The 15,629-nt window shown below is 41.0% G+C and overlaps 1 protein-coding gene across 1 annotated transcript; it reads right to left on the bottom strand.

The window, feature by feature from the left end:
- Window positions 1-3,858: 3,858 nt before the first annotated feature.
- Window positions 3,859-15,256, bottom strand: DYNLT3 (dynein light chain Tctex-type 3). The gene is made up of 5 exons (XM_060086845.1): window positions 15,153-15,256; window positions 12,433-12,474; window positions 6,749-6,872; window positions 6,016-6,093; window positions 3,859-5,720 (listed from the first exon to the last, which is right to left on the bottom strand). Exons 1-5 carry the CDS (start codon window positions 15,180-15,182, stop codon window positions 5,644-5,646), a joined length of 351 nt encoding a protein of 116 aa, XP_059942828.1. The 5' UTR covers window positions 15,183-15,256; the 3' UTR covers window positions 3,859-5,643.
- Between the last annotated feature and the right edge of the window lie 373 nt (window positions 15,257-15,629).

The raw sequence follows: 15,629 nt of genomic DNA, 5'->3' as shown, positions 1-15,629 counted from the left end.
ATTTTCCCAATTTTACTTGTACTCGTTTGTGTGTATTTAGTTCTACCCAATTTTATAATGTGTAAGTTTGTGTATCTACCACCAAAGCCAAGATACTGAACAGTTCCAATACCACAAGGATTCTTCATGTCGGCTTTTTATAACCACCGCCCCCCTCCCTCCTGCCCCCTTCCCTCCTTCTCCCTCCACTATCTCCAACCTCATTTTTTAAACTTTTGTTTTAAACATGTCATATAAATGGAATCATACAGTATTCTTTTAGGATTGGCTTTTTCACTCAGCGTAATTCTCTGGAGAGTCATACAACTTCTTGTGTGTGTGTGTTTTCTGAGTAGTAGTCCACGTATGTACCACAGTTTGTTAAACCATTCATCCACTGATGGTCAAAGTGGTTTCTAGTTTTTTGCTATTACTAGTAACACTGCTATGAATGTTTGTGTACAGGTTTTTGTTCTGTTTTTTATCACCCTATGCTGGTGATTCTAAGCCATCTACCAGACCATTCCCATCAACCAGCTCCCTAATACACCACTCTCTCTGCCACATTTGCTGCTGACACCATTCTCAACACTGCTGCTGGTGTCGCTGGTACTGGAAGTTTGGTCTGTCTTCTCTGGATTGGAGTGTGGTAGCAAGAGGAGAGGGCAGCTGTGATGACAGTTCTGCTAATAAGAAAACTTGGATGAGTCCTTGACGAGACTTCTGCTTTTCTTTTCATCTGCCCCTGTTTTCTCCTATTGAATAATGCTCTCCTTATTTTCTGATCCAAAATTCAGGGAGAACTATCAACACTTTGCTTGGCTTAATGTATCCCAGCTACCTTATGGATTAAAAACCAATCTATGGGGGCTTCCCTGGTGGCGCAGTGGTTGAGAGTCCGCCTGCCGATGCAGGGGACGCGGGTTCGTGCTCCGGTCCGGGAAGATCCCACATGCCGCGGAGCGGCTGGGCCCGTGAGCCATGGCCGCTGAGCCTGCGCGTCCGGAGCCTGTGCTCCGCAACGGGAGAGGCCACAACAGTGAGAGGCCTGCATACCGCAAAAAAAAAAAAAAAAAAAAAAAACCAATCTATGGATAAACCATCATTGGGTCAGGTGCTCATGCCTAGCGCAATATGTAGCCATTCCTGGGTAAAGAACATCTACTTCCCCAAACTATGGGGCAGAGTCATTTCATCTGTGGGCTGTGCAGTTTCGTGTGTGTGTGTGTGTGTGTGTGTGTGTGTGTGTGTGTGTGTGTGTGTGACTTCTAAGAGGAGGCATTGAATGGGCGACTGCCATGTCCAGTATGCATGGATGATTCTCTGGGTAGAATAGAGTCCATCTTAGCCACAAGAAAAGCAAAAATCAGTAAATAACAAAACGTTAACCTTTTTATAATAACATTCCTTAAACTAAGGTTGTAAAATGAACTCCAAGATAATAAGATATAAAATTATCTGTAAACTTGTGAAAAGTTAGGTGATATACATCAAAAAAGGAATACTTTAGTTTTGGAGAAGTTGATTTGTAGCCCTTCTTTCTTTTAATAAGGAGAGTACAGGTTTGGTTTACTGGTAAGGTCTCTGAGTCCAAGATAATGAAAACATAACATATAAAAGTGCTTTGTGTTCCATTGTTTATAACTGAGAACAACAAAAAGAAAAAAATTCTCAAATTATTAAGGTATAATTTTTTAAGTGGCTAGGAAACACCTCTTACTCTAATACAGGGGTTGTTAAACTATGACCAGCCTGCCACCTGTTTTTGTAAATAAAGTTTTATTGGAACACAGTCATGCCCATTCATTTACATACTGTCTTGGGCTGTTTTCAAACCACAACAGCATACTTGAGTAGTTGCAAAGGCCTATAATGTCTCAGATATTTACTTTTTGGCCCTTTACAGAACAAGTTTGCTTTAATTTAATTATTCAGAGACCACTACTCTAATCCTGATCATTTTGGGTGGTATTCTATATGAGCACTAACCGTGAAAGCCTATGTTAGCTCATGCAGCTTAATCCAAATTCCTAGCCTACAAAATTACAGGTTAAGAAAAGGTCGGTACATGATACAATCTATTAATTTTCACAGAGATTTTCTCCATAAGGCATTATAGGGATGAAAATAACAGAACTTTCATTAAGTAATAATACTGCCTCATGTAAAACTCTGCCCTGAGAAACCCAGACTGAAATATCTCAAGTTAGAAGTGGGCATACATAAAAATATCTAAAAAGACACAGCATTCAGTAAAATAAAAAAGGTTGATTTTGGCATGAAGAAAGTTGAATATACATTACTGGATAAGCCCAGGCATCAAATTCCCTGACCTGGTTAGGTAGAACTGCAAAGAAACTTCCCCATATAGGCTTCACCTTTAAAGCATCCCAGAGTGGGGATAGTAGCCCACGTTTTGTGTCCTATAGGGAAGATACATACCATCCCGGTGATGCTGCGAGTGTCTGTACAAAGTTCCCGCTTCATCTCTGAGATCCTTAGAAACCATTTTGGGAAGAGATACTACCCTTTATGAAGCAGTTAGGGGCCATTTCTAATTAGGCCTGGATTGTCAATATATCCTACATATCCAAGGATGACATGGGGTGACATTGAGTGGGACCGCAGTGAGAAATATGGGATTTGCAATTAGACAAGGTGGGCTAGAATCTCCTGGACCACTGAGGTTAATGTATATTGATGGTGGCTATCTAACTCTTGTAAGGGCTGAATGCTTAAGATCCTTTCATAGGGAATTTAGTAAATATGCAAAGGTCAATTTTACTGAATTATTAGACATTGAAACTATAAGCCTCTTTAGCCACAAGTACAGCTCCATCTTCTAGATTATAAAACAAGTTCCCCTTGGGTAGATTGTAGCACATGGAGTGAAATTTTCAATTCATCTCTCAAACTTTGCTTTGGTGTCTGCTATAAAAAAGGCCTAGTTCCGGGCTTCCCTGGTGGCGCAGTGGTTGAGAGTCCGCCTGCCGATGCAGGGGACACGGGTTCGTGCCTGGGTTCGTGCCCGGGTCCGGGAAGATCCCACATGCCGCGGAGCAGCTGGGCCCGTGAGCCATGGCCGCTGAGCCTGCGCGTCTGGAGCCTGTGCTCCCCAACGGGAGAGGCCAGGACAGTGAGAGGCCCGCGTACCGCAAAAAAAAAAAAAAGACCTGGTTCCTTTGCTACAAAAAAAATCACAGATTTTTCTCCCACTTTTAAAAAACTGTTATCAAGGATAGACAAGGTTTTTTACTCAAGCTTTAAAAATATAATCTGCAGCATGGTAAGATTACCTTAAAAATGTGATGATGACAGTAGGTGGTGAAAGTGCTTTCAGTGACTCATAATTAAATAACACCCAACGTGGAAAGAAGAGCAAAAAAGTACTTTTTACCACAGAAAATGTAATGAGATGTTGCCATCATTTAGGACTGTATGCAGGTACTTTACAAACATAAAATTATAGCTTTACAAAAATCCGAGTTAGTACTTACATCTGAATACCCTAATTTTACATACTTAAAGTCCTTAATTAAAAACAAAAAAACAGCCAACAACTCGATTGCAAGTTGACAAATAGGACAAAATTCCTTGCCAAAAAATAGTTATTAAAAGCTAATAAATAGTTACAGAATATATTTTATACTGCTTTTTAAAATGACTTTTTGTTAAAAGTAATAAAAGGCATAAAATAGGAGCTGTTATTTATGTTGTAATGGTGAACACTGGGTTAGGGTTGCTATTTTAATGGCATTTATTCTGTACAATGTATCTATGTGGTCTGACATTCATTTCTCTTCCTCATTCCTGTTATTTAGAATTTCTTAAAGACAATGCCATTTCTTTAACTATTCAGTGAACATCCAGAAGCAAACGTACAGTGCAGGAAGATAATCTTTATTACATTTTAACTAGAAACAGAGCAGATAGCAAGTTCACGAGGTATTTCTGATTATTATTCTTTTAAAATCAGGCTTCAATAACAATAATCAAAAGCAAGCCTTAACTGCACAGATGTATTTTGGTCACTATTATAATCTTCAAGGCACAAAAGCCAGCAGCGTAAACTAACATAAAGGTAATGACTAATAAATTTTGACGTGCCCAAAATGTAGATCACTGCATTAAACTCTATCCTTGTATTTTCTTCATCTTCTTCTTACACACTGAACAATTATTGTTACTCAGCAAAATATCAAACATGCACATAGTATTCCTAGAAGAATACTATCTTAATATTGTCAACACTAAGCTTTTCTTTCCCCCCAGAATTCAATGAATCATGGTTCCACTCCCTATATGTATTAGTGGTAATATGCAAAATTGATTTTGTTTCCAAGGTTAAATAGCAAATTGACTTCACATTTGGTGGCCAGCTGTGTACCCTAATTTTTCATCTTTTATTTTCTTAATAAATTTCATAAGCCCTGAGATATTCAATAACCTGCTAATGATTGTATACGTTTAATTTACACTTTACTCCACTCAATTTGAACCTCACATAATAAGTATTCAAAATTATTTACAGATGATTGTAACTAAAGCAATGACAAAATTTACTACTTGTATATTATACTACTAATAAGGCCTTTAACTAAGAGTTGCATATTTTATGCATTTTTTTGCTTGTTTAGGAGCAATTCTTAAAATTACATCTATAATTCTGTCAGCAATAAGTGCTTTTCGTTTGCTTACTTCTACCTGGATAACCAGATTCACTTTTTTCCTCTCTTGTAAAACAACTCTTTTTTTTTCCTTCCCAAACATAAATGTTGGTTGTCCAACTGAATAGGTACCAAAAGAAACTTAGAATTTGAACAGCATATTGATAACTATAATTAGCAGAGAAAGAGCTCATAACAGACATTCAGTAAATGTTTGTAACACATGGAATGAATGAACTGTAAGGCAGCTATTAGAGTCATATACTTTTCATCATACACTGTAACTAATTTTGTTTACCTAGGAAATTCAGGTTACATGATTTAATCCGCCCTCAAATGTAAATAAGAATTTGAAATTTAAAAAGCTGATTTAAGGGAATTCCCTGGCGGTCCAGTGGTTAGGACTCTGCACTTTCACTGCCGAGGGCGCGAGTTTAATCCCTGGTCAGGGAACTAAGAACCCACAAGCTGCGTGGCACAGCCAAAAAAAAAAAAAAAAGAATGGAATTACTTTCCACTAAATCATATGTACAACTAAGAAGGAGAAATAAAAAACTAAGAAGTGTTAACTAATTATTATCATTTTCTCCACATTTATCCTTGCAGTATTTTTGTTCATATATTTATCCCTGTTAACTTTTCTAGCTGAAAGAGAATTTAATTATCTGAATGGTTTTCCCCATCTCCTTAGGTACATATTATTAGTGAAAAGCCGGTATAAATAAATATAAGATTGTATTTTCATGTCATGCCATATTTCTGCATTTGTTTTTTGCTAATGTTGAGGTTTTCCTATTTAAATGATGCTGTATGGAATATGAGATAATCTGCCTACTTCCTATGAGATTGCTTGCTTGCACTATTCAGTTTTTGTTGATAGTTTTGAAGCATATTGCACACTTGTCATTTAGCACACGAATAAGTAACTGTTACTCTTTTTAGAAAGGATACAGTGACAAATTCTTGTTAATGGTTTTGGCCGAACATTTTTAGCCTGTTACAGGACAATAGCAATGGCAAAGACATTGACAATACAGTTCATGGTTCGGTTTTCCCATCTTACAGTACAGGTTCCTGAAAACACACAACAAAAGGACTTTGAAATACCAGCAAAACATCAGAATTACCAGGAAATATATATATATACACACATTTTTCATAGGTTAATTTAATATCATATTTCCTGCAATCTGTTAAATCTTCATATTTCCTATTTGTCTGATGGCATACTTGTCACTAGGTACAAAGCAATTCTGTTGATAAAGTCTTGTGGGAATTTAATTAGAGATAAATAAGGATTCGATAACAAGTACACTATTTGACTTTGCTAGAAGTTGGATTTTGTTTGAATCAGCTTAAAGTCTCTTACCATCAGATGTGGTGTCCCAAAAACACGAGCTGGCTGTGTGAAAGCCATATGCACTCCTCTGGACCACTGCACAGGTCACTAAAAATAAAGTTGCACAGTAAGAACACTTACAAACGAAGGAAAACATATCTAAGTGTTTGAGTGAGGAGCTCTAAAAGCTATAAAAATAACAGAAGACAAAGCATTCAGCGAATGGATTGAAAAAAATAAGTCTCTCATCTTGATTATTTACCAGCACGATTCTGACCCCACTGGGTCCAGTCTGTTTGCTGCCCAGCGCCATAACCAATGGTGACCGTACTGCAGGAAAAATCTGGTAGAAATTATGTGCCTTGTCCCATGGGCATAATTCAGACACAAAAACAAAGAAAATATTCCACTTTACAAGTAGTGTGGCACTTCACAGTCCTACACGTAAGGAGGCATAGCACTAACAAAAGGAAGACAGTAGGGCTGAGGGAATTTCACTGAAGATAACCGACGCAAATGTAAAAGATGATGCTACCAAGACAAGTAGATGGTTGGCAGGAGCGCACACTGCTTTTGAGTTGTGAAAGATCTCCATCTTTTAGGTATTTTCACAGATTATTTTTGTGATGAATAAGTCAGAAGTCCTTCACCCCCTATTAGTATCAAACTTGCATGTCTATCATTCATTTACATTCTGTAAATTCAGAGAAAAACCACAGGAACAAAGGTGAGTAAACTAGTGAGGAAGGACACCGATACTCACCAATATACTTATAAGCTTTTCCCAACTTAACCAGATGTGCTAAGGATTGTTCCACTATGCTTGCGGTCCATTGGTTGATGTTGTTATGATTATAATCTTCACCTCCCAAGACTCCATCTATACACTAAAAGGGCAGAGGACAATTAAACAAAGTATACACGTATCACAGCAAAAAATTTATTCAAAACATAAAATACACTTATAACCTAATAAAACATCTTACAAGATATGCATCTGTTAAGTATTTATTATGCATCATCTCTAACTGTTGTAGAATTTTCAAAGCATTTCCGCATGCATTATCTCACTCTATGAGATATTACAGGCCATATAAAGATAAATGTGACGTGGCCTCTGCTGTAAAGAACTTAACAGTCTAGCAGAGAAGCTAATAAAAGAACTCTATAATACAAGGAAGACTAATCAAGGGTGGTAAGTCATGTCATAAAAGGATTATGGGGGGGGTGGAGATTTTAAAAGGGTGATATCAATTGGTTAAAGAATGGCTTTGAAACAGCTCGGATTTGAACTAGGTTTCAGATTCTAGAAATAAAGGATGAGACCAATTAAAAAATATATTTCTCATGTACAATAATTATATCCTATTTCATATTATGTAAATGCTTAGCTATCAAACAACAAGCACACCTGCCACTAAAAGTAAATCATCAACAGACGCTAGTTTTTAGGCACTCTAGAAAGAGAAAGTTAATTTTCCACGGTGTTTACTTGCATCCACTTCTGATACTTGATTAAGAGCACCGGTTTAGTATTACAGTCTTAGGTTTTAAGGTCACCTCAGCCACCCCTGTGTGACCTTCTACAAGTGACTTAATCTCTTGAAACCCCTATTTTCCTAATCTTTAAAGTAGGGATAACAGCCTCATCAAGTTGTTGTGAGGAGGGGGGTGAGATAAGGAAAGCCATGTGCTCAAACACACTGACTGCCACAGAGTAAACACATAAGTAATGACAGATATTATTACATCATTATAATTATTGCTGCTGTTATTTTATTCTTTCCAGTTTTATTGAGATATAATTGACATACAACATTGTGTCAGTTTAAGGTGTACAATGTGATGATTTGACACATGTTATACTGTGAAATGATTGCCACAATAAGGTTAGTTAACATTCACTTCCTCACATACTTACCTTTTGTTTGTGTGTGTGTGTGTGTGTGTGTGTGTGTGTATTGAGAACATTTAAGATCTACTTTCAGCAACCTTCAAGTATACAATACAGTACTGTTAACTATAATTACCATGGTGTATGTTAGATCCTCAGAACTTACTCATCTTATAACTATAAGTTTGTACCCTTTGACCGACATTTTCCCCACCCCATGGCAACCACCATTCTACTCTGTTTCTATGAGTTTGGATTTTTTTAGATTCCACATATTAGTCCGATCATACAGTATTTGTCTTTCTCTGACTTATTTGCTGCTATTATTTTTTTATTCAAGTGATAGAGCCTGGAGAATAAAGCACTCATTCAATTCATTTATAGAATCCAGCTTAGTAAGACAGACGCACGTGTGCAGCTTTCATTTACTACAACTGGCCTATAGTAGAGACACTAATTAATATGGAATCTTAAGCTGGATAGTATAAACTCTTCACTAATCATAAAAGCAAAAAGAGAAATTAAATTTAGAGTGGTTGAAGAAAGTAACAACGTGGCTCAAATTACTCTCCTAGAATGTAACATGAAGAGTTAGGAGGGTCAGTGGCTCAAGGGTCACAAGGACAAATATTTAATCCTGACTTTACCATTCCCAAGCTGATGATGGCCTTTGGGAAACCTCTTCCTCTCCCTAGACTGCTGTACCTTTTTTTTTTTTTTTTTTTGCGGTACGCGGGCCTCTCACCGCCGTGGCCTCTCCCGTTGCGGAGCACAGGCTCCGGACGCGCAGGCTCAGCAGCCATGGCTCACGGGCCCAGCCGCTCCGCAGCATGTGGGATCTTCCCAGACCGGGGCATGAACCCATGTCCCCTGCATCGGCAGGCGGACTCTCAACCACTGCGCCACCAGGGAAGCCCGACTGCTGTACCTTAATGGGAAACTACAAGCCCTTGTTTACTTTCAGGTTATCTAAGAGGACCGCTTCAAGTTCTGCTCCAAACAACAGAAATATCAGGGGCCTGTGGATGCCACTGTAAATAGCCCTGCTAATTACTATTAATTAACACTTAGCCTTCTTCATTACCACTTAACCAGGAGGCCCACTAGATAATGAGGTCCTTAACCTGCTCTGTATTCCCAGGGCCAAACTCAGAACTCGGGCATGGAGCAGGCACTCAATACATGTTTGTTGTTGAAGTAATACTGGCTTTGATATATTCTCTGGGCATCCTGAATCAAATATACTTTAGATTAAGCTCCAAGTTAATTCCATTTGTAACTCACTTTTTATATGAAAATTTGTGGGCAAATTCTATTACTGACAATAAATAAAGCATATGCATATCACCAATAAGTGAGTGGCTCTAAGACTTCAGCAGGAAATATATATTAGCATAGGGGCTCAGAGGAAGGACTCTAAGGAAATAAGGAGATCAGCAAAAGATAAGAAAAACAGAAATGCCTGCTGAAACTGTATAATCATCGGGGAAGTGCTGAAATGTTTTCAAATAGCGCTCGCTCTCTCTCTCTCTCTCCCTCCCTCTCTCCCTCTCCCCCTCTCACATTTCGAATGCCTCAATGGCAGACAGTTGGCTCATGGGAAGAGAGGGGGAGGGAAGAGGATACACAGGTACCTGAAAGCCAGCTGTGGCAAACCTGAGATGTCTTTCGAGTCTCATATTTTATATGAAAATTTCAAATGAAGCTTGCTTTTGACTCCATAGTGTATCAGTTTGTTTTCATTTGAAAATGGTGTTAAATTATTTATATTACTTAACTCCCTCTTGCAAGTATGGAAGTAAAATTGATGCTCTAAAATGCACCCAGTGGGGACTTCCCTGGTGGTCCAGCGGTTGAGAATCCATCTTGCAATGCAGGCGACACTGGTTCGATCCCTGGTCGGGGAACTAAGATCCCACATGCCGCGGGGCAGCTAAGCCCGCGCGCCACAATGAAAGATCCCACGTGCTGCAACTAAGACCCTACGCAGCCTAAATAAATAAATAATTTTTTTTTAAATAAAAAAAATACACCCAGTGGCTTCTAGGACCTCCTAGCCACCACTCAATATGGGTATCTCATTTTAAGAAGCATGGTTCTTTTAACTGAACAAACCATCAAAGTAACCCATGCACGTGGGTTTAAAAAGCCAACAGAACAGAAGAGCTTACAATGAAAAATAAGAATCCCCTCCCCACCCTTTCCCATCCCCAGCCCCCTTCCACAGAAGAAACACTTTTAGGGTACAACTGTTTTTTTTATCTCTTAAAGGTCACTCACATATCTAAATAATGTTTATATCACTATTTCTTGATTTATGAATTATAGACAACATCCCTAGAGCTCCTGCTATGACAGATGAAAATTTAGTTCCCTAGGACCACCTGCCACCTCCTGCCCCCCCTCCCCACGTCCCTCAATATAATGAGTTTGCAATTTTTACTTCAATATATTTACAGTATTAGGAGCATGTTTCTTTTCTACTCCGGATGTTTCCTTTCACGCAGAGGATTTTTTCCTTATCATCCCTGGCCTCTCGTCCCACCTGTTATTATTCCTCCCCATGGAGGTGGAGTGAGTTACTGGTTGGTACCCTTCTCATCTGGGAGAGCCAATCTCCCAAATGCCTTGGACTTGGCTATTTGGTTTCTCCTTCCCTCTTCACCCAGACCAACGAAAGGCACCAGCCTGGTTGAGTGTTTCTCTCCGCTGGCTCTAACTTTCCCTTGGATGCCTCTTCCAAGGTCTGAACTGAACCGGTAGGGAGTTAGCAAAACAAGCTCCAATCTCCAACTCAGTTTTTATCAATAATAAAGGTGATATTTGGTTCTCTTTCTACTAACTCTTTGGTCTTTTCATATGGTTCGTAATGTGGGTAAAGAAGAAGGTACTATTTAAAAGATTCCTCCAATACCCCAGCATCCTTTGCTTCATGTTCCATCCACCAAGGCCAGTCTCTCTTGACTTTCCACTTTGAGGCTGTTATCACTCCTGCCCTCCCATGACCTCCATCCCTTCTTCCACCCCCGCCATTGCCCTCATTTGTGCTTTTGCATTGTCAAGGTATCGAAAACATTTGCATTTTGTTTTAATAATGATATATTCCTGGCTACAAAGTTCTAATACATGATTTTGAACTATTAAAATATGGCGGGATTTTCAGGTGCCTATCCAGCTCTCTCAGACCTCAGGTTGATCCTAGTTTTACAAGGCCAGCCCTGGGTGAGTTCCGGGTGAGCTCATGCCCTAAGCATTCAGGCAGGTAAGGCATCGTCTCAGGACTGAGACGGTGCTCAGTGCCCAGAGGGCAAGCCAATCCAGCCAAGCCTAAAGGTAGTTGGGGCCTGCTGCTAGGACACAGGCCGCAACAGCCATGCCCACAATACAAGCCTACCTTCCGGGCCAGCTTATTTTTTTCTAGGATTTGGCACAGTTAAAAATGACTCAGGGGCCTCCCTGGTGGCGCAGTGGTTGAGAGTCCGCCTGCCGATGCAGGGGATACGGGTTCGTGCCCCGGTCTGGGAGGATCCCACATGCCACGGAGCGGCTTGGCCCGTGAGCCATGGCCGCTGGGCCTGCGCATCCGGAGCCTGTGCTCCGCAACGGGAGAGGCCACAACAGTGAGAGGCCCGCATACAGCAAAAAGAAAAAAAAAAAAAAAAAATGACTCAGGACTATTAAAAGTGTTCATAAATACCTTACCCACAGTTAGTCTGTATGTGATACCACTAGAATAATTAAAGTTCCTCTGCCAACACTAAGTCCCAAAGAGAACTTCTTGTCTATTTGCCTAACACGAGGACCAGATATTATATTTCAAATATTTTTCTGAAGAATTTGATTTACCGTCATATCAGTGTCTAAAAGATATTAAAAGATATTAAGTGATTACTTTTCCAATCTTTGTGTGTGTGTGTGTGCGACTGTGCCATGTGGCATGCAGGATCTTAGTTCCCCGACCAGGGATCAAACCTGTGCCCCCTGCATTGGGAGTGCAGAGTCTTAACCACTGGAAGTCCCTATTTTTCCAGTTATATTGGGCTAAAAAAAAGCATACAATAACCAAAGCAGATATTACTAGAGTCTTTTACTTACTTGAGATATATATATATATATATATTATATATACACACATATATATAATATATATATGTACACACACATATATATGTATGTATATACTATAATTATATGTTTATTATACTATACATATAACTTACCTGTATACTTTTAGGGCATTAACATTTAAAATAATATTTGGCCCCACTGGAATAAAAGTTCTTTTATTCAAAAGACAGAGAATCAGTTTTAGAAAACAGCAAACCAGTTTTCTAGATCAATATTTAAATATCCCTTTCAGGGTAAGCCCCAAGATGCCTGACAGCATCCAACACAACAAACATAGAAGCACCTCTATAAAGAATTAGTGAATAAATATGAAAAATCTTGCTTTAATACTAAGGTTTCTAACTTTGTGCCGAAAGTCAAAACACAGCTTTTTAAAATTTCAACCAATGCATCAGTCTTCAAGATGAACAAGATATGTAACTCACCTCTTTAACGATATTGTGGGCTTCCTCAGCATTGAAGCCGACCTAAAGATGGAAAACAAAAGATAAAGTTGTTTTCAACACAGACTTCCTTTTCCTGGTAGCTATGATGCTACACAGAATAACCTAGGCTGGCCTAGACAGGTTTTTTTTGTTTTTTTTTGTTTGTTTGTTTGTTTGTTTTGCTGTACGTGGGCCTCTCACTGTTGTGGCCTCTCCCGTTGCGGAGCACACGCTCCGGCTGCGCAGGCTCAGCGGCCATGGCTCACGGGCCCAGCCGCTCCGCGGCCTGTGGGATCTTCCCAGACCAGGGCACGAACCCGAGTCCCCTGCATCGGCAGGCGGATTCTCAACCACTGCGCCACCAGGGAAGCCCCCTAGACAGGTTTTAGTGACAGGAGACCACAGTGAAAAGGGGCATTAAGTCTACTGAGGCTACTAATCCCACCTTGATCATCTTGAAAATTGCAAAATGCTTTCCCCACCTACCTCCATGGAGATTTTGATTGATTAGTTCTGAGGCAGAGCCTGGGCAACTATGTTTTTTTAAAAAGTGCTTTACTCATATAACACGACTATATATAAAACAGATAATCAACAGGGACCTACTGTATAGCACAGGGAATTCTACTCAATACTCTGTAATAACCTACATGGGACAAGAATCTGAAAAAGAATAGATACTTGTATATGTATAACTGAATCACTTTGCTGTACACCTGAAGCTAACACAACACTGTAAATCAACTATACTCCAATATAAAATTTAAAATTTTTAAATAGATATGGACAGCACAAGAAAAAAGAAGTGCTTTACTGGTGATTTTGATGAACACCAGAGATTGAGGATCATTGGATTGTAAAGCTCAGGAAATAGGAGGTGGGTATAAGGATGTGTTATCAGTACACAGGAAATAGTTGCAGCTAAGTGAGAATGAGGGGGAGTGAGAAAAGAATGCTGAATAGATAAGTTTCAAGTTTGTTTTTAACTTATGCTTGGCAAAAATGTGGCTTTTCTGAGTTAAAGGTTATGAAAATACTTGGTCATTCCAAATTAATGTCACTTTATAACATATAAATAATATGTTAGAGCTATAATCTATATAGACCTATAATATAACAGGTCTGGCAACTTAGTCTTTCCTGTGGAGTGGCTTGATACAATCTTGAGTTAAAAGCAACCATTAATGACAAGGAAATGTCCTAGAGTCAAGAACTAGGCTACCTGATAAGATTGCAATCTAAACCAAAGCACTTCAGGTAGTACATGGTTTGTTTCCATAGCGACGTTTTTAGGTGCTCTATGACATCAGCATGTTTGTAAATCCCACTATACAACAAAACAGTTCAAAAACCAAGTAAATTCTGAAACTAAGTATCATCTTGAGTACAGATTTAATTACACCAGATAATTCCCCAACAACAAAGGAATAAAAATACCTAAATAATCAGAAATATCCCGAAAACAGGTGTCACAACTGCCCCTATTAAAATGGTCATTTTACCTGCAAATAAGGTCCTTACCTATTTTCAAAAGTGGTCTACAAATTAAATGGGATGTCCATTCCACTTCAATTTGGAAGGTCACCCGATAATCAGGTTGTACTGGGTGGCCATGGTAACACATGTAATTTTATTTCTTTTTAAACATAGGTATTTAGGGGATACTGCAGTACAGAACCTCTTAGGAGTCAGCAGACTAGTGCTTCTTGAGGGTGAAATTGGTTGTGCTTCAATTTCTACAATAAGAACACTTTACCACTAACCTTGAAGTGTGTATGCCAACTGCAGCGTAGAAGTAATGAATTTAAATGTGGTCTTAGCTTCTGCAGAAGCCCACATCCTAAAGATGAATGGTCCGGAAGCCCCTTTCAGGGGTCTAATGATACACCATTTTATGCTGCACCTCCACCACGTGCCTGCCTACTTTTATTTCACCGCACCATTCACCTGTGGCTACCACTGGACAGAAGATGTCTTTGTTTATACTGCCCTGTCACAGGTTATCCTGGGATCCAACAGGCCTCATCCTCATCGTGGTTAAAGTGAAGCCAGAGTTGTGGTTGTGTAGTCAGAGGTCTGGGTTCAAATGGAGCATCTGTCATTCCTGGCAGTTCTAACTTTGGGCAAGTCACTTAGCCGCCATGAAAGTCAGAGTCCCCCATCAGTAACAGGAAGATGACAGATGACATCACGGGATTCTGGTGAGGTTTCGGGAAGCCTGAGTCAGTAAGCAAGGGCTCCTTAATCCATAAGGCGCCTCCTTCCAAACCACCCAGACGAGAGTGCCCGGGAGCGGGACCGGCTCTGCCACCAGGGCCTCGCTTGGCGGGGATGCGGCACCTGCTTTGGGGACTCCAAGGGGCGGAGGAAGCAGCCGGGAAGACCGGTTCTCGAGGCCCGCCCTGCAGACCGGCGGCTCCCTCCACCCCATCCCTACCCCACGCACCCCGAGTCAGGCCTTCCACCCCTCGGCCCCGACCCCACTGCCAGCCCCCTGGGCTCCCAGCAGCCCCTGCCACCCCGACTCTCAGCCCACCCTCAGGGCCTCGGGGTGGGGAGCCGAGGATGGGCGGGGCGGATCCCGGGCCCCGAGGAGAGGATCCGGGCTCGGAGGACGCCGCACCCCAACTCTCGTGGCCGCCGGGTGCCGGGAGACCACGCGGCCAAGACTAAGCGCCGAGGCGGACGGGGGTCGCTCGCGGGCGGTGAAGGGGCGGTACCTCGTCGCAGGGGCGATGGTACTCCTCCATCGTGGCGCCAGCTCTCCTAGGGGGCTGAGGGATGGGCAGGTCTAGCTACGCGGCCGCGTACTGGCCCCGGGGAGGCCCCGCCCCCCGGTTATGACCCGGGGCGTTCCCCACGCAGGCCCCGCCTTTGCGTCACAGTGTTACCACCTTCCCGGCACCCCCGCCTCCCGGACTCCCATCCCACCCTCCCGCAGGATTCCTGCGACTGGAAGTGTCTCTCTGTTACCTCCAACCTTTCTGGAAACCAGGGTTGGGTGTTAAAGAGCTGGGATTTGTGCCGGTGTGGATCAGATGGGGTGACCTGGTGTCAGTCCGTCTAAACTCTGCAGTATTTATGAGTGCCCACTGCCATGGTTATTTGCACATATTCGTGCATCATCATCCAGCAAATAAGTGTAGTGAATGCAATGGTGAGCAAGCTGCTTTGATTTGTCTTCTTACTAGCTATGT

This window comes from Mesoplodon densirostris, chromosome X, assembly GCF_025265405.1.
Source record: "Mesoplodon densirostris isolate mMesDen1 chromosome X, mMesDen1 primary haplotype, whole genome shotgun sequence".
Lineage (NCBI taxonomy): Eukaryota > Metazoa > Chordata > Mammalia > Artiodactyla > Ziphiidae > Mesoplodon > Mesoplodon densirostris.
The sequence above is the reverse complement of the archived record's forward strand: the minus strand, read 5'-3'. Positions and strand labels throughout refer to the sequence as shown.